At 44.1% G+C, this 27,553-nt stretch overlaps 1 protein-coding gene across 1 annotated transcript; it reads right to left on the reverse strand.

Moving 5' to 3' along the window:
• Positions 1 to 1,417: 1,417 nt before the first annotated feature.
• Ywhaz (tyrosine 3-monooxygenase/tryptophan 5-monooxygenase activation protein zeta) lies at positions 1,418 to 25,750 on the reverse strand. Its single transcript, XM_036208178.1, has 6 exons — positions 25,576 to 25,750; positions 22,747 to 23,051; positions 6,040 to 6,163; positions 5,212 to 5,375; positions 5,028 to 5,123; positions 1,418 to 2,492 (listed from the first exon to the last, which is right to left on the reverse strand). Exons 2-6 carry the CDS (start codon positions 23,038 to 23,040, stop codon positions 2,433 to 2,435), a joined length of 738 nt encoding a protein of 245 aa, XP_036064071.1. The 5' UTR covers positions 23,041 to 23,051; positions 25,576 to 25,750; the 3' UTR covers positions 1,418 to 2,432.
• Between the last annotated feature and the right edge of the window lie 1,803 nt (positions 25,751 to 27,553).

Below are 27,553 nucleotides of genomic sequence, written 5' to 3' on the forward strand. Positions count from 1 at the left end.
TAAGTTAAAAACAAATTTATTATTCAAATTCCAAGGGGTGGAAAATTTGAGGTTGCAAATCTTTCTTCATCTATTGGGCACTATTCATAAAAAACATCAGTAACTAATAGCAGGTAAGTAGTATCACAATTTCAGAATCAAACGAATTTAGCAGTGTCTAATGCATATGAATAGCCAATTAGGCAAACGTGACAGATCTCAGGTGTCATTTGTAATTCACTTGAATGAGATGACATCCTGCTGTCCATAGCTTAATTCTCCTTGGCCTGGTAGCTGAGGCAAAGTCAAGGTAAATGAGTTGTGAATGAAGATGCACCATGGCACCACAAGTGCATGTGACTTTATTTCTCTTGAAAATAACCCCCACCTCCACTGCACTTTTACTTGAATGCAGTATTTGGGATAATTTGTCCACAAGGGCTGCTATTTCGAATGTGATCAGATCATAATGAAATAAGCCATAGAACAGTGCTTGGGATTTTTCTCACCCTCATCATTGAGACTCACTGCCTCCCATCATCAATATTTATTGAGCATTTACAGCGTACTAGGCACAGCAGAACATACAGAAAACATCGTCCCTGCTCTTGAGGAACTTACATTCTAAAAGAAAAAAAAAAACCACCTCTTTTAAAATGGCATTTTTGTTTAGTGTTTTCTGGAAAGTGCTGAGGAAATACTCGGTTGTTTCGAGCTTTGGGTATGACTTAGCCCCATCATTATTTGAGGAGAGGAAGGGTTTCCAAGGGAGACGGTGACAGACCATTCAGGGCAGGATTTCCAGGGAGATAAACACAAGCTCAACCAAGGAGAGCTGGGCTGTAGGAAGGAGGAGGAAGGAGGCTGTGGGATGCAAGCAGAGGAAGCGGGTATCTTAGACACTGAGTGGAGCCAGAAAGATCATGCGGCCTTTTCCCAAATACATGGCCAACAGGTCGGAATGGATGGTGACAAGACAGAGTAAAAAGAAGTGATCCTGTGCACCTGACAAATAGAAATAAAGGGCTGGGAATCAAAGGCTTAAGAGCATCAAGAAATTCTCAAAAACCAACAGCGACTTGGAAGCACAGAACCTAATAGTTAATGCTGCCCAGTGTCACAACAGGCCGAGAACATTGTGGCTTCCTAAGTTAGAAAACGCCGTAGACCAAAATTTTAAATGGAACACATTACCTTTTGCCAATTAATCTCCCCCTGCACCCAGAATAAAAGGTCCACTTCAATTCTGAAAGGGGTTACGAAGGGGGAGGAATATGGGAACATGGTTGAGAACGGTAGTTACATTAGCGTTTTTGTTGTTGATTAATTTTGCATTCAAAATTGGTGAAAGCCCATTAGCTGCCAAGAGGGAAGGAGACAATTTCCTTTAGAAGTCTCAAAACCAAGACTAATTTACATGAAAAGCTGTAGAGAAAAGTAGTTGAAAAATCCATTCATAAAACTTTTATTCCACTTACATGAACTTTAATACATGTGTTCTTAACAATTATGCTTGGATTGTTCATGAAAATTTCCTAAGACATTAAGACAAAGCTAGCCGTCATCTCAAGTCATTTCCCTGTTAACTATTTTTTACAGCACATGCATGTTAGGCAAGTATCAAAAAAGAAAAATCACAAAAGCAAAAAAAAAAAAAACAAAACAAAACAAAAAACAAAAAAAGTTAAATACATGGGATTTTGTTTACCGCTGTGCTTGATACACATGGAGCAGTGAACACCAAGCAACTCAATTTTACTGCATCTTTACTTTTACATTTGTTCTTAGATTGCCTAAAACATTTAAATACAAATAAAATGTGTAGCAAAAATAATGAAAGCAAACAGCAGGTAACTTTACAAATAATGGAATGTGAACCGTTTCTGCCCTTATTGGAGTAAATTGGGTCACAACTTTATTTAAGGACCACTTCTGGAGCTGTGGCCAAGAGTGTGCACGCAGAGACACATAATCCCAAGGTGTACCCAAGGGGTGTGCGTGTATGTGTACCACAGCCTCACAAGTGCTCCACACCTTAAAGTACCCACAACTACACTCACGACTGGAACCAATTATCCCTTTTATTCCCCACCAGCACAAACCAGTATGTAGGCAGTTTTCTTTGCTTAGACATGGAAGCAGTTTTAACACTGGCCCTTCTGAAGCCACAATGTACCAAAAGTACTATGCCAAACATGTGTAACTTGTGTAAAAATTCCACATCCCCATATTGGCCACCTCAAGATGAAAACAAGTAACTCCCTAAAGTTAACTGGCTCTACTCCCCTAATATTAAAACATAAAAACCACATGGGAAATATAGAAATTCAAATAGAAGGAACATAACCTGTCATAAATGGTAAACAAAAGAACTATCTGTGGGACAGCATGGACGACAAATGGTCTACTGTGTAAGTTTAGAACGAGGCAGACAAAGGCCGGAAGGCCGCCGGTTAGTTCTCCCCTCCTTCTCCTGCTTCGGCTTCGTCGCCTTGGGTGTCAGATGTCCACAACTGGTAAGAGAGGGAAACATTTTGTTCAGCATGCTTCAGATTGAAAAAGAAAACAAACAAAACCCCACCTTCCTTGCACGCATGGTAAAGTCCTGGCACGTGACCACACACACACATTAGCTGAAAAGCTTAAAAAGGATCCCCGAGAACAGCCTGACCTTAGGCGAGGCAAACTCACAGCACATCTATCTTTAAACAAAACAGGTTTAGCTAACTAATGGCTATTCGTAAGAGAAAGAGGAAATCTGTCTTTTAGTCTCTATGCCACAGGGCTCGCCAAACCCAACACCTCAAAGTGTCCTCTCGGCCGGGCGGTGGTGGCACACACCTGTAATCGCAGCACTCGAGAGGCAGAGCCAGATGGATCTCTGTGAGTTCGAGGCCAGCCTGGGCTACAGAGCCAGTCCAGACAGACTCCAAAGCTATAGAAACCCTGCCTCGAAAAAACAAAAAGTGTCTTCTTACCCCCATGAACACACAAACCCCAAATATAGAGAAACAAATTCAAAATTCCCAACTATTAAAAATGTAAAAACCAACACTCTAAAAATCAATGGTTTTCAGTGTTTTCTGGGAAGGCTGTGATCACGGAAATGGATTACTCATGATGAAGGTACACACTTCTAAAGGCAGCAGTGGACCTATCAACTGAGCTAAACTGCACACTGAACTTTACCTGACATTTCAAATGAGGAAAACCTTATACTGGTAAGAATTACAAATGAATGTTGAATAAATGTTATGGTTAGAGCCAAATATTCTACCAAAAAAAAAAAAAAGCTTCACAGTATGGCAGGATTATGGATTCCATTATTAACTTTTCATTATGGCGATAGTGTTTCAATTGGCTAAAAGACAGCTTCTAAATTAGTTCAACTGCTTCAACATAAAAGTATTTTAAGAAAAACACTTAAAAAGGACCAGATATAATTATAAAGAGAAGAGTGATGGGAAAAGAACCCAACCTAACAGTACTGACCCTACTGTGTGGCCTAGAAAGCAGAGTCTGGGGCCATATAAAGCTAATGACTCTGTGCAGCCTGTGTGCAAGCTCCAACTAAACAAGGCAAGAGGAGTCTCCTTTCTCCCTCGTCCTAACCTTTAAGGCTTCAGAATTCTGTGTAAAGCTTCCCATGTTAGAAGGGGTAATACAGAACAGCTCTTTTTGGTGGTGTCAAGCAGCCTGTCAACAACAGCAGCCCATTAACAAGGCTCGGTAACCAGCTTCCTCACTGACCGCTGTGCACCCTGCTGTTCCCACCCCACAGCTGATGGATGAAAGCACTAGGTCAGGAGCATCCCAATACCAGACCCAAGGGCCTATTTTATTTAATACCACATCCTCACTTCAAAGTAAGAAAAAAAAAAAAGGACACTAAGTCGTACATATTGTCCAGGCTGGCCTAGAATTCATGTTTCTCCTGCCTCAGCCTCCCCACTGGTGTTTGGCAAGGAAAATTAAAAGAGAGGAAAGCAAAAATTTTTTTTTAGCAGTACTGAAAATTAAATTCAGGGCCTCACACACAGTGGGTAAGCACTCTTCAATGAGCTAAATCTCCATCCTTCAAAATATTATTATTAAAAAATAGTTATATTTGACATTTTCTTTCATTTGGGCTGGGGATACAGCTCAGTGGTAAAGCGCTTTCCTAGTATGTACGAGGCCCTGAATTCCATCTCTAGCACACAGGTCAAGTCTTCAATTCTACACTAGCCCTCATTTTTTTCATTTAAATCTCTTAATTTTATAGACAACCAACTGCATTGACTAAAATAATTTTAGCTACCTGGCAGTAGATTAGAGTTGGAGGTGGAACATGTGGAGGGGTGGTCTAGGTCTCTAAGACAGAAACAGTAGACTATACCCACCCATTTCTACCTTTCCCTGACACACAGTAGATGCTGGATAACTTACTTCTTCACCTAAGCCTCAAAACTTCAAATTTAATAAATATCTGAAGGGAAAACCCCGGAAGCCAACTGTAAGGCATGGGCTTTATTCGGATCCCAATTTAAATAATAATACAAACAACTGACATGATTTCTCAATCTCTATCAAGAACTGCTGGGTTTCTTTTATTCATCTTCCGATCTTCAGCACAGCAATGCAGTAACTGCAACCTTCCCCAGGGGACTATAAACAGCACCCTGTCACATAGCACCTCATCACAGCCACACGAAAGTGTAGGACAACTAAGGGACAAGAAAACCAACTTCAAAGCAATTTAAACACATAGCCCCACATTTCCTTCTCTCTTTTTTTTGAGACAAAATCTTGCTACATAGCCCAGGTAGGCAGTCATTACACAGTCCAGGCTAGCCTGTAACTTATGTCCCCCCTTTCCCTACCCCAAGAAACCTGGATCCAGTTTTACTTGTGCTGATTAAGCACACAACTGTGGGATGGAAGGGAAAATACTTTAGCAGTAGACAGGACATTGTATTTAGTTTTAAAGGTCGTAAATAGTCCCTGAGAAACAGTCCTCAAGTACAGCATCTCTGGCCACACCCAGACTGACAGCTGCTAGTACTCACTGTCAAGTTGTCTCTCAGTAACTGCATGATTAGCGTGCTGTCTTTGTACGACTCTTCACTTAATGTATCCAGTTCAGCAATGGCTTCATCAAAAGCCTGCAAGTGCAAAAGCAAGGACAGCTCAGTATCCAGGTAGGAAGACTGCTTCCTTCCAGTTCCTTCCATCTAACAGGGAAATACGTACTGTTTTTGCAAGAGAGCAGGCTTTCTCCGGGGAGTTCAGAATCTCATAATAGAACACAGAGAAGTTAAGGGCCAGGCCCAGTCTGATAGGATGTGTCGGCTGCATCTCCTTTTTGCTGATTTCAAATGCTTCCTGGTATGCCTGCTGTGACTGGTCCACAATCCCTGGAACAAACCACAGTGAAACGCACTTTCCAAGTCTGTGCTCCAGCTTCACTCCAGCCGAGCCTTTCATTTAAAATCGCATGTGTCCCCCGAAAAATGAAATCCAACTATCTTAAGCAAATTAGACTCTAAAACAAACAAAATGGTGTCCTGGATCACACTAGCCACTCACTACTGTTGTGAGAAAAACAACTGGAAGTGGGGGTGGGGTGGAACGATGACTGAGCACTGACTGTTCTTCCAGTGGGCCTGGGTTCAACTGCCAACACCCTACCGACAGCTCACAACTGTCTCTAACTCCAGTCCCAGGGAGTCTGACTGCACTGCTCTGATCTCCAAACACACACAAACTAAATACTAATGCTGAGCAGCGCTGGAACCTCATTACCGGTGTACTTCTAGTGATTTCCTCAGTCTGCTCTGGGGGCATTGGGATTCCTCATCTCACCTCTGGAAACAATGAGAAGATATTTCTTGTATACCAAGTGGCTTTTCAGAAAACTTCAAGCTGAAAATCCAGCATAGGCAGAAGGCACAGCAGAACGATCTCGACACAGCACACTACCCTCAGTGCTCTAAGCAGCGGAAAGGACAGACGGGACTTCCAAGCTGGGTTCTCCACACAATCACTTCCTACAAGCTCCACTAAGCAAAGCGAGCTCACCTTTCTTGTCGTCCCCAGCGGCGACCTCAGCCAGGTAACGGTAGTAGTCGCCCTTCATCTTCAAGTAGAAGACTTTGCTCTCTGCTTGCGAAGCATTGGGGATCAGGAACTTTTCCAAAAGAGACTTCAGAAGAAGAAAAACAAAACAAGTAGTAAGAAAATAACATTTGCAAACCAAAGTGAAGAATACTTCTTAAGCAAACACCATAGACTAAGTTAGAAAAGATTTCACAACAAAAACTTTATTTTCTAAGAACCCTAGCACTCCAGAGGACTGAGACAGGAGAACTGCCATGAATTTGTGACTAGCCTACACTACAAACTGAAACTGCCTCAAAAATATAAATTAATAAATCAAGGCAGTGAAAAGGCTACAGATATGAAAAGCAAATATGTCATTGCACTGGAGGGAGAAAAGGAGAGCTGAGTAAATTAAACACTCACCAACCTACTTCCTTTCGGTGACTGTTACTGTGAAAATCAAAGTCAAGTCCATTTCATCTGGGCTGAACCCCAAACAAGCCAAATCTTAAAAAAAGAAGTGGTACCTAAATTCTAGTTTCTAGTATCTGCAAACGCTTGAGTGTTTGAACACCTATGTTGCAGTGATGGGGAGGTAAATGAACCTTAAATCTTGCTGCTCATTCTGTGTCTGTAGAGATAAAGGTCATAAAGACACAGTAACTCTGCCGGGTGGTGGCAGTACACAACTTTAATCCCGGCACTCGGGAGGCAGAGGCAGGTGGATCTCTAGAGTTCAAGGCCAGCCTGGTGTACACAGGGAGTTCCAGGACAGCCAAGGCTACACCAAGAAACCTTGTCTCAAAAAACCAACCAAACAAAAAGATACAGTAACTTAAGAGTGACTGAATTCTTCAAGATGTAAGTTTGACAGCCAGCATGGGAGTCCTGTAATCCCAACACTTAAAGCCAACACAGAAGCCCTGTCCTGCCTCAAAAACCAGCCCCACCCCCCAAATAAAAACCAACCACCCAAAGGGTTGGAAATGTACTTCAGTGGCCTTGCACTTGCCTCACAGTGATGGAATTAATCCCCAGTGTGTGTGAGATGAGTATGCTATAAAAACGTAAAGCCAAGTGTTGATAAAAGGTACTAAGAGTCAGCAACCTACTTATCACAGTAACTTCTGTACCCCTAACAACTGATTAGCACGCAGTAACACAGAAGTACCATTTCCCAAATCTCAACTCTGAAGTAGGCATTAAACTTAAAGGCATTAACCGGAGCCAGAACAGCAAGATGTACCATTGAGACTGAGGGAAGTATAAATGGTACACTACTCCTTAAACCTTCCAATAGCATAGTGGCATAAAATTACGTTTACAGGACCTTTGTCTCATAATGTTGCAAATTACTATGGTAGACTTTCTTCAAACCTGACCTGCACCACTTCCCTGTCATTCAAATGAGGTAAAAAAAAAACAAAAACAAAAACAAAAAAAAACTGCCCCCTATTTCCTTGAGTGCAGGCTAGATTTGCTGACTGGCTTATGGAGCAGGAATCAGCACAAATGACTGTGGGTCTTATTCTCTGCTAAACTTAAGGCCTCTGAAGTTCAACTGTCCTGTTGAGAGACAGGACGGCCACTCTCAGCTACCTGAAAACACACAACCTTGTGGAGACACTGGGTATTCCTGCCATAGCCAACATCCTAGCTTAATCAAATGAACCGGTATCATGTGAAGAACTTGGCCAGAGTCGGAAGGAAGAGTAAGCCAGCTTTCAGATATATAGAACTGATGAGTGAGACAGAAATTCTAGTATTAATTTGTCATAATATTTCATATTTCAACAGTACACAGCGATGCATCTTTGGTATGTGTTTCCTACAGATTATTTGATGCTCCCCCTATCTATAAAGGGCAAACTACAACTATTCTCACAATTCTGAGTACTACCATGATATATTTCCTCATTAATGTGTTATGTCCACTGGAAAGGAGAATGCGATTCCAAAATAAAGCAACACAACTAGAGGCCGAGTCAGGTACACGGCTCAGAACCACACTGTGCTTGATGTGACCATGGATCAACACTGAGGACCTGGAGGCCATCAGGAGAAACAACTGCCATGAAGGGGTGGGAGGGTAACAGAACACCTCACCTCCAACAGGGAAGAAAGACTAGCTAAATGGAAAGCTGATCCTGAGGTACATGCCTGTAATCACAGCACTGAGACTGAGGCAATCGGATGGAGGTAGCCCGGAGTACACGGTAAAATCCTTCCCTGTCATCACCCGAAAAGACCAGTTAAATAAACTAGTAGACAAGTGCTGGGTAGAGAATGAGTTCTCCTCTAAAATTCAAAATGGTAACTTGGGATTTTGAAGAAGAGATTAAAAACCAACAGTCTTTTGCAAATCTAAAGTCCAAATGCACTGCATGAGGTTAACACAAGAGGCAAGCGACTATCAAACTGACCAAAGCCAGTTATCTACTCAAGGATGAGTAAGAACAAAGGATAAAGGGATGTTTAAAAGAGCAGCAAAGCAGGCAAGAGTTGTTTTTTTAAGTGCACATGCACACACACTAAGGAAATTCTGTGAAACATACAATACAATCTCCTAAAGTTTGCTTACTGACAATGTACAATGAAAGTAATGAGAACCCAGTTTAAAAGGAGAGTGGAATAATGGGTAGCGTATAAGGCAAGTATATTTACCACAGTGAAGACTGAATGTCTGCACTTCATGTTTATGCCTTCAGGCTTTAGCCTCACAATACCCCATTGCACTCATTAAACGTTGGAACACAAGACTACTTAGTAACAGTTTTTCCAGAGTCCTCATTGTCATCACAACCAACACTGTCTTCCTTGAAGTGACTAACTTACTTCATTAACCATAGCTTGTCTGTCTCTGAAATAAAAAGGAGGATCCTATGAATAAAAGCAGCTAGTTTAATGCACAAAAGGCACACCTGCCTTTTCTGGATGTAACCATAGGTTTTTCATTTAAATCAACAACAGTCAAAAATATTTGAAAAAGTTACAATTTACAATAGGCACCAACCAGCAACCCTGGGAATCTACTCATGTGGACAGAGACTCTCCCTCACAGAAAAAGCTGTCAATACAAGGGCTATTACAATTAATTTTCTAGTTCCAAGGATGATACAATCTTATTTTTAATTAAACATGGGAGTGCACAACACTGTTATTTTCTTTAGACAGTAAGTGCTAATGTCAAAATCGCAGTGAGGCTGGGCTCCCATGTTACAATCACGGGCTGCTTCCAGAGAACCTAGGTTCAGTTCCCAGCACCCACATGGTAGCTCCTTAGTTATTTCTAACTTGAGTTTCAAGGGATCTGGCACCCCCTTGCCTGCCCTCTAAGGACACCAGGTATGTACATGCTGCACAAACATGCATACAGACAAAACACCCACAACACATAAAAATAAAATCTAGGGAGGGCAATGATGACTGCCTAAACTGTCATCAAAACAGTCATGATAGCAGGGGACCACACTAGTGAAAATGATTATAACAAGTGCCTGCATAGTATCTCTTTTAAGAACGGTTACTTTCAAGTAACATGCGTTACACTGTTCATCTTAAAATCCAGCAACTGTTCTTTATTGTCCACCCACTTCAAAAGAACAGGAAATTATTTTTTGTGTTAAAATACTTTTTTATGCTAAGCGGTGGTGGTGCACGCCTATAATCCCAGCACTCAGGAGGCAGAGGCAAGTGGATCTGTTGGAGTCCAGGACAGGCTCCAAAGCTACAGAGAAACCCTGTCTCAAAAAACCAAAAATAAATAAAATACTTTTTTTATTTAAACACTACATCCTTCCTAAAGCTAATTTTTATCTCAAATTTTACCTACACTGCGTCTGCTTCTAGAAATCCTAGTTTAAGGAGAACAAGGAAATAGCCTTTTTTTTGGGGGGGGGCAGCTAGGGATTAGACAATGTTACACTATAAAATACTGCACATACACCAAGAAGTACAAAATAAACTGGAAGACAAGAAAATGACAGGCTGGGTTTTTCACTTTTATCTCAGAGTAGATACAATTATCAACATAATTTTTACTTCTTTTAACTTTTCACATATTCAACTTTGTTTTCGAAGTGAGAACCTTGATACTGTCCAAGCTTGGACTGGAACTCATGTACTCAAGCGATCCTGCTTCAACCTCACCAGTAGTTAGAACAACAGGCTCTAAATCAAATAACAACAATAAAAGCCAAAACTAAAAACCTACCATGTTGCCTACATCTAAGATACTCAAATATTAAATTCTGACTGGATTACAATGTATGAATGAATAATTAACAGCTTCATTTTAAAAATGAAATCTAGAGCCTTGAGTAGAGTGGGTTTTTACTGCCTTAGCATCTTAAAGACTGATTTCTCAAATATGGAAAAAAAAAAATGAACCAAGCTCATCACTTAACTTTTTAAACAAGTGACAGAAACTGAGGCTGATATTGTCAGAAAACAAGTCTCTGAAAACCTAACATGCTCATTTAAGCACAGGTCTGGGTGCCAGAGTAAGCACAAATGTTCACAAGCAGCAGTAATGTAGCAGTCCAAGCATTTCTAAGCCAGTTCCATGGTACTAGGAAAAGGACTCTGGACCAAGAACAGCAAAGACCAGTGGTCTTTCAGTAGGAGGCAGGAAAGTTTGTCTGGAGGTTTGCCCTTAACCATCACCAAGACACACAATTACGATACAAGTCTTCAGCCCAGTTCTCTTGTTTCACTACAACATTAATTTCAAGTCTTCTCAGTTTTACCCCAGGAATGTGTCTCTAATACACTGTTTCCCAACCCATCACTAACCTTCTGTTTCCTTGACATTCAAGAGCACTGCCTCCCTTTCTTAAAGACATTTAGAACATACAACTATGCTTCCCAAGTATGACTCACTATTATACCACACCTGAACTCCTGCCCCAAACACAGCCTCACTTCAAATAACAAAGAATTACAAATGCTAAACAAATCCAGGAACAATCTGCAAACCAAATAGGGAAAAGTGCTAAACCATGAAAAAAAAGTTGGCCCAATTTAAGGATAGTGAGTGAAATATGTAAAATATGACCTTGAACAGAATTCTGGAACCATCTAGTAAGTATGATGGATGGTTCAATCTGTTAAATTTAAATAAGATTTATAGATTACTCAAATAGTTTGTGGATAAATTGTGTTAGATTCCTGGTTAAAAATCATTATTTTAAAAACAATGGGGCTGAAGAGGTGGTTCAGTGAGGTTGCTCACAAACACCTGCAACTCCAGTCCCAGGGGATATACCTTCTGGCCTCCAAGGGTACCAAGCATGCCATGTGGTGCAGACATAAAATTGAGCAACATTCATACTGGAAAAAACAAAAAACACAACCAGGAGGTAACATGGTTCCCTGGCTAAAGGCCTGTGCCAAGGCTGGTGACATGATTTCAGTTCCTAAGACCCCAGAGAAGGAAAACTAACTCCTGCCAAGTGTCCTCTGGTTTCAGTGCATGTGCTCACACAGATGTAGTCAGAAACTTTTTTTTAAGAGAAACCCTTGCAAGTAGTAAGAGCTTCTAGAGGATGGGTTTAACAGTGTGCTTTGCTCTTTCTTCCCAATATTGTTTTACACTGTTTCAAATTTCCTAATTGAGCTGGTTCTTTCTACATTAGCAGAAATAGCACACCAACAGTGATGATGGGTTTGTAAATATGGGATTTGGGAGTAGAGTTCTCACTCTGTCCTGAGAGTATCTCAACAACTAGTCATGAACTTTAATTACCACATTGGCACTTCACATAAAATGGTATTCGTAAGAACAAGCTCTTAGCAGGCTGGTGCTTGTTCTCGTAACCCTAGAGCTCTGGAGGAAAACTGCTCCAAGTTCGAGGCCAGTCTGAATTTGATATGAATTAAGCCCTACTTTAAAAACAAAGGCTAGCTATGGAAGTGCCACACTTGGGAGGCAGAGGCAGGAGGACTAGGATTTCAAGGAGTGTGGGCTGCACAAGACTTTCATCTTACATATGAAAACAAAACACACACCAAAAACCCCCAAAAGCTAATAAACTAAAACTTGAACATGTAGTTGAACTCACTTTAACATGGCCTCAACAAATGTGAAAGAGCAAACATCCAAACCCCATTCCTCCATTTTAGATTATGTCACCACGCTAAAATATCCTCCCAACAGGAAGCCCAACATGGTTCACATTTCTAGTCTTACGCAATTCTTTCCCAGCACTTTTACTTTATTCAGTAGACCTCCCGAACCTCCCATTATTTCTAGGGCTCTTAAAATTTGAAATAAAAAGCTAAGCCATAAATTCATTGTTAACAGGTCACTCTTTTTGAATTTAGCCTTTTACTCCCCCTTGTGGCCGAAATGGCTTCAACTCCCCTCTGAATTGTTGTAACCTCAGTAGCTTCAAACTTAGTGAAGGGCTCACAGAAATGGTAATGTACAGCCACCATATATATATGGTTTTTTGAGACAGGGGTTCTCTGTGTAGCTTTACGCCTTTCCTGGATCTCACTCTACAGACCAGGCTGGCCTCGAACTCACAAAGAACCGCCTGCCTCTGCCTCCCAGGTACTGGGATTAAAGGCAGGCCCCACCACCACCTGGCTTTTATACAGGGAAAAAAGAAAAGAAAAAGACTGAGTGAAGAAGGGGAACTATTTGCCCCTGGGTAAACAATGGAGGAACCACTGTTTTAACAACCTTGTTTGTGATAGCTTCACATTTAAGCAAGAATACTGATTGAGGCCAGCCTGAACTACAGAATGAGATCCCGCCTCAAAATAATAACCACCCAACAAACATAAGACAAAAGCCCTACCCAAAATGCAATTGCTAGTCAATATGGATAACAATCAGACACCAAGCACTACTTGCTCAAATTATTCTGAACTCCTGAGCATGTGTCTTTCCCTTTCCCCAGTCCTTTTCCACAGTGGCCTCATTTCCAAATAATCCCATCACACAGCTGTGTGCACACAGACAGAGGTCAACTTTAGATGTCTTCCACAGCTGCTCCCCTCAACTTCTTTTTTGAGACAGAGTCTGTCAGCAGACCTGGACCCCAGTCGTTGGTGGCTGGCCCGTGAGGTTCAGGGGTCTGCTAGGCTCTGCCTCCTTGGTTGGTGGTCGGTGCAGCATTTTAAGTAGGAGCTGGCCGTCTGAATTTGGGTCTCCGTGCTTACACAGCAGTGTCGACTCAGTACCACTGAGTCATCTTCCCAGCACTATCACAACAGTTACAAACAACTATCTGTCTCAAACATTTCCTTTTTACAGTTCAATTTTCAAAGTCAAGGTTTTAATCACATATTGGTTAGCTCCCTGCTTGGGGTACTGAGATTACTGGAATGGTACCTAACTGTTTTTATTAAAATTTTTTCCCTTGACAGTTTCTATAGCCTTGAACTAGCTATGTAGTGCAAGATGTTCTGAGATACGTGCTAGGATTACAGGCATGTGCGGCTGTTGGGAGTCTTTCTCTGTCCCCCAGCTAACCCATTCCTACATTGTCACAGGGCTCATCACACACACCCCGTACTGTACATGCTGCTTCCTCTGGCTTGGCAACTCTGCCTTTCCCCAGAGTTCTCTCTCTGTCCGGAAGTCCCACCTATATCTCCTGCCTAGCTATTGGCTGTTTACTTTTTATTACACCAATCACAGCAATACATTTTCCCACAGTGTACAAATGTCCCACAACACACCACTATGCCCTTTAAGCTGTGCTGATGACACTCAGGACTTTATGCTTATTACAGAAGCCCTTCCTTTACCAAATGATCCACATCCCCAGCCAATACGTTAACTGTGTTTTTAACCTGCACACACACAACACACATTCTCTAAATTCCCTATCAGCACTCCTAAAAAAAAAAAAATGAATCTTCCAAACTCCTGCGGTTGCTTCCCTGTCTTACATCCTATTTGTGCACAAGCCATCCCTCTCTAGTGTGAGACTTACAAGCAGGGGCTTCTTATAGCTACTTTTCTATGACATGGGGTTTATAAAACAGTGGGCCAACAAATATGAACTCTAAGACAGTTAAGTCTGCATAACCTCTCCCATTTTGTCACTCCTTACCATAGTTAGAAATTTAACAATCACAGAAATTAACACAGCAACACCCTCTTCAGGGCAGATCATGATCCCAATGAGAGATTCAGAAACAGGATCTGATAAGAATCCCCTCAGATGAGAACTAAGAACAACTGAAGGGAAGTCATTAGCCAAAAGAGCATGGTTCTGATAAATACATCAAGCTTAAACACAACTAAGCTGCTTATTCTCGGTGTACTGAAGCCTGTGTACACAACACTGCTCTCAACTGTCAATTCTACTGTCACAGAAACAATTCCAAGGGCCTTCACCAGAGCCTCTGGGTTAAATGTGGTCCACAGACATCACTGTAAACTTTACTTTTAAATGTACTTATTTTGTATATAGATGTTCTGCCTACGTTTGCCTGTGCACCATATGTATACTTGGTTAGAGGCTAGAACAAGGTTTCAGATCCCCTGGGACTGGAATTACAGATAGCTCTGAGCCACCATGTGGGTTGACAGTAAAGACTCGGGTCCTCTGGAAGAGCAGCCAGCGGCCCTTAACCACTGAGTCATCTCCCAGCTTAAGGGCTTTCTCACAAAAGCAGTGTTACTTCCAACAGCCTTGGAGTTAACCAACACCTGTCCTTCCCAACCCCCACATTTCTGAACATTTTCCTCAAGTCTATTTCTGGGTGTTTGTAGGTCTTAGTGGTAGGTAATGTGAGAGTAAGGGACCAGAAACAAGAGAATGGCAAAAGCTTACATTAGGGACAATACCAAATGAAATACCAAATGAAGCTAGGGCTTTAACAGGGCTGGCAAATATGAGCAAATGTGCAGAATTAAAAGTTTTATAAAGATTACTTTAAGAAATGTACTGAACAATATTGAGAGAAGACAGTAAAAGCCTCAAGTCCAAGTCAATGACCAGACATAGCAGTAAAGCTTTTTAGTGGCTGGAGAGATGGCTCAGTGGTTAAGAGCATTGGATGATCTTAGAGGGGACCTGGCTTCCTGTCCCAGCACCCACATGGCAGCTCACAACTGAAGTCTACAACTCCAGTCCCAGAGGATCTGACACCCTCTCTGGCCTCTTTGGGTACCAGACACACATCTGGTACAGATAGGCAGACAGGGAAAAACAGCCATACACATAACATCTTTTAAAGAAAGGATAGTATATTTTGTTTTTGTCCATTAAGATAAATCAGGAGTGGGTGTAGTGTGCATCGTCTTTTAAGCAGGCATCTGTAAATTCTGAGGTCAGCCAGGGATACAGCCAGACCTTGGCTTAAAAATTTAGAAAAAATAATCTATGATATGAGGTTCAGTGAGATGGCTCAGAGGGGTAAGAGGCCAAGCCTGACCACGTGACTCTAGGAGAGAACAAGCTATCCCAGTTGTCCTGGCTCACTAAAGTACTACCTCAGCACACACATACACACACAAAAACTGAGTTTTAAAATGTATTAAAATTTTGATAACTCAGAACAAATTTACGCTTAGCAACACCACTTTCTATGTGGCAACATTACAACTCTAATGTAACAGGCACTGCCCAGGGGAGTGTCCTGGAGGACAGTGTGAATGGATGTGGAAAGGCAGTACAGTAAGCAGGGAGCATGGAGGGTACCAGTTTGGGAAGAGGATTAGCAGCAGCAATTTCAGGAATCTGCCTGTGAGCCAAGAGGGCTGTCCTAGGATTCCTGCAGTTACCCTTCCTTTGAAGCTGTCCTAGTACAGAAGGGCTACAGCACTAAGAGAAGACACAGCAGGACCCCAGCACCCTAGTTAAGCAGCTTACTAGAATTTAGTTGACATTAGAACACCTTAACTTTGAGTCTGAAAACCCACTTCAGCAAAAATCACCTCTTTTCTAGAACCAAAAAATCTATGTTATTCAGTACTGTCAAGAATACAAGGCCTTGTTATTTTCTAGGCTCTGCTCTCTTTTATGTGCTAATCACTCAAAAGATTATCTTTCATAGGTTAAAGATGCCCCAGAAGTCAAGTCCTGTTCTACAAAAGCAACATTAGTATATAATTATTATTAAAGAGCTAAAGAATAAAACTGTTTTATATTTTATTACAAAAATTATGACACAAGCTAGTCATCTGAAAAGAGGGAACCTCGACTAAGAAAATGTCTCCATAAGATCATGCTGTAAGCAGGCGTGTAGGTCATTTTCTCTTAATTAGTGACTGATGGAGAAGGCCCAGCTTACTGTGGGTGGGGGGCCATGGCTGAGCAGACAGTAACAGCACCCCTCCTCCACTGCCTCTGCATCAACTCCTGCCTCCAGGTTGTTCCCTGCCACGATTCCTTCACTGTGGGAGTGTAAGCCCAACAGCCTTTCCTCCTCAAGTTGTTCTGGTCCTAAGTGTTTCATTACAGCAACAGTAATCCAGGATAAAAATTGACACCAGGACAATGGAGTATTTCTGTGACAGATCAGACCATGTTGTTCTGGGGAGGATTGTGGAAGGACTTTGGAACTCTGGAAGAAAAAGCCATTGAGTGTTCAAAGCTTGGTGAGGTGGGAACTTGGAATAAAAGTGTTGAGAGAAATGCAGATGATGGAGGCCTGTGAAGTTCCAGAGGGAAGTCTGAGTTACTTCAATACTATTAGAGGCACTGTATATTGCTATTATGAATTAAGAGTCTGGTTTGTGTAAGCTGGGGATGAAGAGTCAGCTGGGATTACCAAGCGAACAGCAACATTGAAGTGAAACCTTTTGCTTTCCTAGGACAGTTGATGCTGATTAGCTGGAGCTGAGAAATGAGCAGTGACTAACTAGAAAATGGCATCACTGAGGTGAAATAATGAGAGCACACAGAACTGTGTTCCAGAGGTAGTCAAAGTGTACCATGAGCTGGCAGCCAAACTTGGTAGTCTAAGAGTCTCCCAGGTAGTACTGAGGAATCATGGACAGCAGCTGAGGATTGAAGGGGTCATGTAAAAAGTTGAGGCTTGGCACTATGAGGAGAGCATATTGGTAAAAGTGCAGCCCAGATCCCAGAGTTTTGGAGATGCCAGTACCAGGGAATAACCACCAAGGACAGCAGCAGCAGAAGTAGAGCCAGAGAAATGACCCAAGCCCCTTGGAGGAGTCCAGAAGACCGTGAGTGAATCCTAGATATTAGGCATTGAGTTATTTATACTTTGGGTTTGGTTTTGCTTTGCTTTGATTGTGACTGCGCCCTGGCTCTTCCTTCTTAAAGTATTCAATTTATTTTTAATTTTACAGGAACTCACAGTTGACTTTTTAACTTTGACTGATTTTGGAATTTTACGAAGACTTCGGATTTTAAAAGACTGAATTTTTAGGCTGTGGGACTTTAAAAATTTGAAATGTTTATAATGGAATGTGCTGTGGATATTGCTCTGTATAAATATAATGCTGATTGGGCAGTAGCCAGGCAGGAAGTATAGGCAGAACAAACAAAAAAGAGAATTCTGGAAAGTGAAGAGACACTGCTAGCCGCCACCATGACGAGCAAGATGTAAGGTACAGGTAAGCCACGAGTCCCGCGGCAAAGTATAGATTAATAAAAATGGACTAAATATAAGAGTAAGAGCTAGACAATGGCAGGCCTGAGCTAATGGCCAAGCTGTTTAAACAACATAAGCATTGTGTGTTCATTTTATAAATGGGCTACCGGACTGCTGGGGCTCAGTGGGACTTGGAAAAATGCTCTCCAACTACAGGAATGTTGCTATTTATACATGATCATAAAGGAAAGGGCATGGCTTAACAGTGATGATTCTGTATCAAGTTGACAAGATCAACTAGATTGTCCTAACTAGTTTAACGTAAACTTGTCACAAGCTAAATGCTGCCTTACTATCCAGCTGCAGTGCACTTTCTTAATTAGTGACTGATGGGGAGGGCCCAGCCCATTTTGGGTGGTGTTATCCCAGGGCCTAAAAGCAGTGGTTCTCAACCTGTGGGTCACAATCCCTTGGGGGTAATGGGCCCCAAGACCATTGGAAAACACAGATCTTTACAATTTGTAACAGTCACAAAATTAGTTAAGAAGCAGCATGGAAACAATTTTATGGTTGGGGTCATCACAACATGAAACTATGTATTAAAAGGTTGCAACATTGGAAAGGATGAGAACCACTGTTCTATAAGAAAGCAGGCTGAGAAACCAGTAACCAGCATCCCTCTATGGTCTCTGTATCAGCTCTTGCCTCCAGTGTAAGCAAAAAAAAAAAAAAATCCTTTCCTCCCTGAGTTGCTTTGGTCAAGGTGTTATCATAGCGAGGACACACCTCTATTTTCTGTGAAACTGTTTTCAGAGGTTTGAACTGAACTGGGAACCTACCCTGAATGTGATCATCACCATCCTCCTGTGGGTGGACCATGAACAGAAACAATGGGACCAGAGGCTTTGCTCTGCTGCCACCATAATGGACTGTGCCCTTAAATGGTGAGCCCAAATAATCCTCCCTCCCCAAGGCTGCAGGAGAAAAGCAAAAATACAGCTTCTTTACATTCCCATTGTGGGGGAAGAGGGTGTGTTGATATAGGACTTCACTATGCAGCCTTGACTGGCCTTGAACTCAGCCTGCCTCTGCCTCCCCAGTGCCGGGGTTAAAGGTGTGAGCCACTGCACCAAGTCCTAACTTTCTTGAGAAGACAACCATTATCATATTTTTACCTACTTCCCACAGGCAGTTTGCGTCATTTTCTTTGCACAGGTTTTCCATGACCTTTGAAATCCTTAATCCTATTATACTACTGCAATGAATCTTTCAAGGTCTGACCAGTGCCCATTTCCCTTCCTAGTCCTGTTGTCTCTGGGAGAAATTTTAGGTGCTCTGATGACTAATGTTCTAACAAGGAGAGCAGCTCTTACAGAAGCTTCACCAAATTTGTTAAATTAACAATTATCACTTAACTGAGAAGAACAGTTAAGCTGATTTCATAAAAAACATGAATGCCCAAAACCTGGGTAAGATGTCTGAGGCAAGCTAGGTTTTCCAACCACTCCATGTCCCTTGGTCTCTAGAAGCAACCACAAGCTTACCAAGAATGAACCCAGCACTTACTGCGGAATTTACACTAGGCATGCCATTATACTGGCCATGATTATTCACTAATACAAATATGACAAGATGTTCATGAACTAAAGGATTTTTTAAAAAGTCACATTCTAAACTGATGGCCTATCAAACATTTAAGTTCTCATTTTAAACTCCATCTTATAGAAAATACAGTTTACGAAGATGAAATATGTTTCTTAACTGATCTATACAGTGAAAGCGAAGATCTGTATCCCATTTGAAAAACAGACACTTGGATGCATTATCTGTTTTAATTTAAAACATGTTTAAAGCCAACTATGATCACACATTTGGACTATCAGTTAACCAAGCAGGAAGCTTCTACTACACCACTTTCAATGTACATCTTTATCATGTACTACAATGAGAAACTGACCTTAAAGGGAAAAAAAAAAGCCTCTCTGTAAGCTAGTACAACCCTGAGGTAGTTTACTTCTGACTCCTTGGAATCAAACGTGTAAGCCAGGAAGAAAGCGAATGTCTTTTCTGGACAGATTCAGGGTTGGTTCTACACTGTCTGAGAAGTGAATACCCCTCAGACTGTGTGTGAGACTTGTAGGGTTTCTCATTCTAATTCTCATCTGACTTCACCCTCCCAATCATTGTTAATGTCTTCACAAGTTTCCTCTACACAGGTCCATGTTACGTCTGTTTCACACGTAACTCTAACCTCTTAGGTATTGCTTACCAAGAAAGAACGGACATGCGGCTCTTGGTCAAGTCACTGGTTGTTTAACTAAGTATCACCTTCCTAACTCACTTTCCTGTACCACCATCATGTTCATTTGATTTTCAGCTAAAAATAAAGACTACATAGCAAGATACATATTAACATGAGAAAAAAAAAAGGTTGGGCGGTGGTGGTGCACGCCTTTAATCCCAGCACTTGGGAGGCAGAGCCAGGCGGATCCATGACAGGCACCAAAACTACACAGAGAAACCCTGTCTAAATGCTGCCTGGTTTTCTTATCTTGTTCCTCCACTAGTTAATAAATAGTAATTCTAAGGACTGAAGCTAAAAATCTGCCCAGCAACTGCACCAAGCAGCTTTACCAGGTTCTCATCCCCACAATAGCCCCAGGCTTAGCACATCTGTTATTTCTATTGAATTGAACCGTCTTCTTAGATGGACTGAGTGTCCCACACTGTAAAATTGTAGTTTAAATCTTAAAAAAACTTAAGCGCTTTCCATACCATAATATATTTAAAGTCTGAAATTAGGCTTTCTAGTCTATAGTAATTCATTTGATTATGGCTTACATAGACTACCCTAGTGGGGTAGTCTATCGCTTGGGTGTATGAAGAATTAATTATCACTAGTGTTGGGGTCCTCTCACAAAGAGTTTGTCCAAGTATCTAGAAAGGAAGACTACATCAGATTCAATACTGCATGCAAGCTTCCTAGTAACGGACAAGAAAGGAAAGACTGGAGTATGTCCTAGGGAAGGAAAAAGAAAATCCATGTTTGACAAATACACTAATGACCAATTCTATGTGGTAACACATCCCGCCTTCCCTTTTGGTATACTTTGTAAATGGTATGAACTAAGTATTTGACAATGCGCATAACCAGAATGGGTTGTTTAAGAGCTAGGAAGATTTTTTTCCTCAGCTAATACAATGCAGGCGACTAATAGAAAAATAAGTTGTACTCATCATTGATGCTACCAGCCAATAACAGGAATTCATCAAGATTAGCTGCTCACTTTCTCAGAGAAAGAAACCACACCCATGATTCATAAACAAAATGGTGTACTTTTTTTCCTAAGAGAAGTATCAGCTATACTTTAAGTTTACTAGGAGGAAAAATTATGAGAATTATTTTTAAGAAGGTATCACCTCTGGAAGTCCACTTTAAACAGGTATTTATTGAGCCTTCTCAAGTTGAAACACCAAACAGCCTTGGCATACCAGCAGTACTGCTGACTTTATTCTACTATCCTCTTTCCCAAAAAACTGCTCAACAGTATCTGAGCATTTATGCTACAAAGCAGAGCTGTACTTTTGAAAAGACCAACACTAGAGGCAAAGCTTGTTTACAATCCTCTAAGTCACTTACATGGTAAAGACATTAAGCTTTCAAGGGAAACACTTCATTGTGGCCTTGTGAAAAGCTGGCACTCTCCTGAAGGAGGCACACATGCAGGCAAGAAGTGAGAAGAACTCATTCATAGACCCTTGAAGAGGCTATTTACAGATACCTGCATCTTTCATTTATCTGCCCTGCAGTTTTCTTCATAAGGAAACCAAGAGGAGACAGTTGAAGCTGCTAGTTTTTCCTTAGGAAAAGCCTCAAGAATTCCAGAACTGTGGAAAATAGTAGAACACCTACCTGGAGTTGCAAACAAGCTCACAGAAGGTAAATGTTAACATGTCCCTTCTATCCCTAAAATGTTTTTGTCGTAGGAGAAATTACAACTGTTAAATATACTCTTTGAAGCCAAAATAAAAACCAATAGTTGGGAGAGGAAAAAAAAAAAACCCACAAAACCAACTAGGGCTTAATAAAACCTAGTGATATATAATAGCAAGGAAAGTACAAACAAACCCAACACATTTTTATTATGAAATGGACATTTTCCCAGTTTCCATGTTAACTAGCTAATTTTAATTTATGTATGTTACTTATTTTCAATATAGCACTTTTCAACCTCGGGAAAACAGCAGTTATAAAACCCTTTATTACATAAAGAAACATAAAAATGTACCCAATGCAGAAGCCATGTAAGATTGTGGTTTCAGTTGTTTTTTTTTTTTAATCTTAAAATGGATTCAATCTTTAAAAGCTTGAAAATTTTTGAAGGATTAAAAAAAGTACATTTCAGGAATCAAACCTTTTCTATCAATAAACAGTCTTAAGAGGATTCTAACTGGCCAGGGTAGTGACTCCATTTGGGAGACTGAGACAGCAGGACCAACATGAGTCTTAAGGCTAGCCTGGGTTATAAGATGGGTCCTGCTCAGCAATCTAGTTAGTGTCCTTCTATTAGACTATCTCAATTTTCTGAATCAAAGAAAACATTATTTTTAAAATAGGAAACTCACACAAATGTAACATTTAATTCTCTTGGCTCAGAAGCACAGTACTTCAACACAGTAGGTGCCAAATACTTAAGACACTCTTAAGTTTGAGTTTATTCATAACCACCGTTCATTGTTTGTCAATGTTCAAAGTTGACTTCTAACACATAAATCCAAACAAGCAATTGCAAACCAGTTTTCTGCACAGTAGGCTCATTCCACTATCATAATAGCAAATCCAGAGAAGGGATCTACAATGAAGTCTCCACCACATTCCTTACATAAGTAAGGATGTAAAATGCCCGTGTTCATCACATACATACATTTAGGACTATCAACTCAAGCACGACAGGAACACACACCAGCAGTGTAACGGTTTGGTTTCTATCTAACCCGAACTGACTGACAAACATTATTGCATTGAACTTTCAGAAATGACCTACTACTGTTCCAGCATCTTTTAAATGACAGATGGACAATTTCTCATTTACAACAGCCAGTTTTTAAAAGAAAATCTTTTGAGTTTGTTACAATGCAGCTAAAGCAAACGACTCTTACCAGCACATCATTGCAGATGTCTCTTAGCTCCGTCTCAATCTTCTCTCTGTATTCCCGAGCCATCTGCTGCTTTTTCTCAGCACCTTCCGTCTTTTGCTCGATACTTGAGACGACCCTCCAAGATGACCTACGGGCTCCTACAACATTTTTATAAGCAACCGAGAGAAGATTCCTCTCCTCATTAGATAACTCAGCACCTTGCTCGGTTACAGACTTCATGCAGGCTGCCATGTCATCATATCGCTCAGCCTGCTCGGCCAGTTTGGCCTTCTGCACCAGCTCATTTTTATCCATAACTGGATATTCTGAAAAGGGGAAAAAAAGGAATATTCAGAAAATTCCTACTAGAAAAGCTCGTTGTACCTACTGTAATAAGGTATTCTAGTATCTCAACTCTAGCTAGCTATGTTCAAAGAGTCACATGAAGAATTAAAATGCAGCCCCCATCAACCAAAAATTAGCATACCCTGCACATTAACAGTGGCTTAGTAAAATTGTTTAGATCCCAATTTCATGTAAGATCAAAGCATATATAGGCTGTGAGTGACCTCAAAAACCACCTTGAGGCAGAACTCTCTGTCACTGCTCAGCCTGCTGTCCCTTGCCATGCATTCAATAAACTTGTTTCCTTAAAAACCGAAACAACAACAAAAAAACCCATTTTCCTTGGTTAAAAGCTCAACTTGATCCCAACACCACTAAATGATCTGCACTTAAGCAGCTTTCTCGTGTGTGTGTGTGTGTGTGTGTGTGTGTGTGTGTGTGTGTGTGGTGTGTGTGTGTGTGGCGGGGGGGACAGAACAAACCAGACTAGGACCTATAATGCCTATACAGAGCATTCAAGTTTCTACCTATTCTACCATACTTCCAGAATCATGAGTCATGTCGGTGTAATTCAGATATTCTAACCTTCATTCTATTTACTTATCAGCAGCCCCAACCCCAATCTACTATACCTCTAACATTTGCCAGCTGATTATAGAACGAAATTATCTTAAGAAAATGACTAATTGCTGCTTAAGATATACTGAATATAAAACTAGTAGCTCAAGACCAAATATATCTATATGGAGTTACATGCACACTTTACGTAGCGAACTCCCATAACTCAATTCCTACTATGGGTGAGCACTAGAGACTACGTAAGGCATGGGAGCATCCGTGCTTCCCATGTCATTACTGCAGTTTGGATGTAGATTCCCTGCATTATTTCTAGCAGTCACAACTCAGTACTCAAGCTATTCCTATGTTTCCTCAGTTAATTTTCTTTGACGAAATTTCAAGTTCCCTAGATCCCGATTTATTTATCTTTTTCCTTAAACGATGTCAACAGCAAGATCCTAAATTATAGTGATCCCACAAAACAAGTTTTAATGAAAGTCATAACCTGAATGTACTATTAATATTAAACAAGGCCCGCAGAAGCCATTGCCACCTACCATGGCACTTACCACACCCTTCCTTTCCCTTTCCAGAAAGCACTACTCTATTTTGGTAAATCAATGAGAAGTATCCTCAACTGAAACATGCGTTGGGCTAAGTTCAATTCGAGACACAGTACCTCCAGTGCACAACAATTTAAAATCTGGGAACCCACGCTCCCCCCGGAGTCTCGAAATCTAACATCAGAAATGGTCTCTGGTTAACGTTGCTCCCAATAAAAAACAATGATGTAGGCCCAGGACGAACGTTCCCGGGCCAACCTCTCCCGCGTAAGGGGAAGTGGATTAGGTTTCTCACAGGAAGCCCAGTGTTCCTGGGCCTCGCCTCTAGACTGCGGGGAGACTCGCCGCACCCACTTAACCCTTGGCTGCCCGGGGCCGGCGGGTGGGGCAAACCGAAACCGCGCGGCGGTGACTTTAAAGCTCCAGTCCTCGCGTCCGCGCCACCCGCGGCCACCTCCCCTCCTTGGCTCCGCCCAGGCTGGCGCCTCCGCGCTGGTCCCCGACTCTCCCTTTGTCATGGCGGAACTGTGTCAAGGAGCCCAACCTACTCCGAGGCGAACCCCCCCAACCCGGACGGAGGGAGGAGCGGTCCGCGCTCCCGCCCCAGCCGATGGCGGGGGGTGGGGGACGGGGGGAGCGGGTCGCCCTCCCCGGGGGCCCCGATGCCAGCGGCGCCCGCAGAAGCGGAACCGCGGCCGACCCGCGCCGGACACACCCCGCTCCCGCCAGGCCCCCTCGGCCGGTGCCCGCCCGCCGCCCGCAGCCCCGCCGCCCCGCCGGCCGCCGGAGGGGGAGGGGCGGGGCCGCACCCAGCCCGGCGCGGCCCCCGCCGCCTTGGGCCGCGGCTCCCCGAGGATGCGCCCTCCCGCCGGGCCCGGCCGCCGGCGCCCCCGCGCCCCTCCCCCACCGCGCCCGCGCCCTCTCTCGGGCACCCCGGGGCAGGAAGCGCAGCCCCGGGCCCCCGGCCGGCCCCACCCCGGAGCCTCGCGCGCTACCGGGCCGGCCCGCGCGGGCGGCGGGGGCAGGGCGGCGGGGGCGCCGCGGGTGGGGGCGGCCTCACCTGCGCCACGGCCGAGCCCCGGGCGCGGGCGGAAGCGGGGTGCCGGCGGGGGCGGACTGCGGTCGCCCTCGGCCGCGGGAGCCTCGGGGTGGGGGTGGGGGGCACCGCGCGCGTGGGCGCCTCATCCGCCACCGCCACCCCGGGGGCCGGGCCGGGCGGCGAGCACCGCGGCCGGCCACAAGCAAGCGGCCGGGGGCGGCGGTGGGCGCCCGCCCGGGCCCGGCGGGGACGAGCCGCCGCCCGGGTCCTCCCGAGGAGACCGGTCCCGGGCGGCGGGCGGCGGGCGGCCGGAGGGAGCGCGGGGCGGCTCGGCAGGCTCCTCACCTGTGTCCGGAGTGGGTGGCGGCACACGGACGCGGCTCGGCAGTCTCTGGGCGGCGGCGGTGGCGGCGGCGGCGAGGCTGAGACTCTGTCCCTGATCTGGCTGCTCACAGGCTACAGCGGCTCCGCAGACACGGGGTTTCCTCCAATCACTAGCCCCGGCAGCAGGGGCACCACACGCACGATGACGTCAAACGCTGCTATGGCAACCGTTGATTGGTGCCCACAGCTCCCCCGACCCAGCGCAACCGCCGCTCCCCAGCGCGCGCCCGCCCCGCCCGTCCGCCCGCGCCCGAGGCGAGCGGAGGAGGGCGCGTCCCCGCGCTGCGCCGCGCTGCCGGCGCTGCCGACCCTGCCTTCACCACCCGCGTGCTCGGTTCGCTCCCCGCCGCCCCCTCGAGCCGCCCGCCCGCCCTCCCCGCCCCTGCGGCCCGCGGAAGGAAGCCTCTCCCCGCCCCCACCTCTACTGGCGGGCACATCCGGGACCTTCGCATCTCCCCACCCCCTCCTCCCTCCTGGCCGCCCTCTCTCCGCGCCGGGAATGGCGGCGGGCTGCGGGGCGGGTGACGGCTGCTCTGCGGCCGGGGCATTGTGATCAGGGCCCGGCGGCAGGGCTCCTCCACCCTCGTCGCGGGGCGGGGCGGGGCGGCCGGGGCGCGGCGCTCCCTCCCGCCGCCCGCTCTACCTGCTAGCGGCAGGAAGCGGCCTTAGACCTTTTAAGGCTTGAAAACGCGCGAGGCTGGAAGACGCCCGCCCTGCCTCGCCAGGCGCGAGCTCGGCGTCCGCGCCGGGACAGCCGCGGGGAACAATGGGTGGTCTCCGGAAGGAGCGCGGAAAGGCTTGCGGTAGCGGCTCGGACCTGGTGGAAGCCTGACCTGGGGCGAGGCGGGGAGACAGGCTAGCGCGCACCGAGCCGTTCTGCTCGGGTGCGCTTTCACCCCCGGAGAGCTTTGATCGGGAGACACGCGGCCCCCAGTTAACGCAGCCGGAGACCCTGTTAGGTCCGGGAAGCCACGTTTGGGAGGGTGGCTGTTTGGGGCCCCAGCTGGCGGTGGGAGTGGGCCGCTAGCTGGAGCAGGAGCCCCGGAAGAGGGGGAAGGAAAAGGGCGGAAATTGCAGGTGCCTGAACCCGCAAGGCCTCCACCCAGTAGACGGAAGTTGAAGTCTCTGCCCTCGCGCCCTCCCTGTCAATGCGCGCCCGAGCTAAAACACCTTCACTGAGCACCTGCTGGGGGCCTGCACAGCGGGGAACCCTCAGATCCAGCCCAGAGCTCTCTAGAACATTCCATGACAAGCCCTTCTTCCCCCAACTCTGCATGTTGGATAAATTGATCCACAAGCTTATTCTACAAATTATAATTTGCCTGAAATGACAGATTGAGCGAGAGTTTCCAGTGACCAGTTCAATTTAGTGTCGTCACCACCACACCCCGCACACCCCCGAGTTTCCACATCAACAGATCCATAGCATGCTAAACAGATGAGAAAATTGATGCAGGTTTTATTTCAAAGCTACTGAAGTCAACTTACTTTGGCTCTAATGTAGATTCAGGGAGTGACTCACTTAAAAATGACTAATATTTCAAAAGCTTTCAGGTTTCCAGTTTTGTGGTGGGCGCTCGAAATTTGACAGAAGGTACTAGGTTAAATCTTTTGTAAAATGGAAATGGCTGTTAATGTCTATAATACATGTCTATATGGAGTATGCACCTCAGGGGAAGTTAAGAGAATTCTGTGCATAAATTGAAGGCTTGCTTTGGGAAATAGCTAGTTTAGGCTTTTGCCGTGTGCGTTAAATAGCAAGATTTCTTTGCTTGTTTTAATAAATCAATAGGGGCTTTTAGGTTTTACAAATGCAAACTAACATGTCCACTAGTAAAGACATAATAAGGCTGCAAGGAGGCAAGATTTGCCATGGACAGTCCAAGTGAAAAGCATTTTAAAGAATAAAGGATATCATGTAGCAAAGGAGACTGACTAG

This window comes from Onychomys torridus, chromosome 16 (genome assembly GCF_903995425.1).
Source record: "Onychomys torridus chromosome 16, mOncTor1.1, whole genome shotgun sequence".
Classification (NCBI taxonomy): Eukaryota; Metazoa; Chordata; class Mammalia; order Rodentia; family Cricetidae; genus Onychomys; species Onychomys torridus.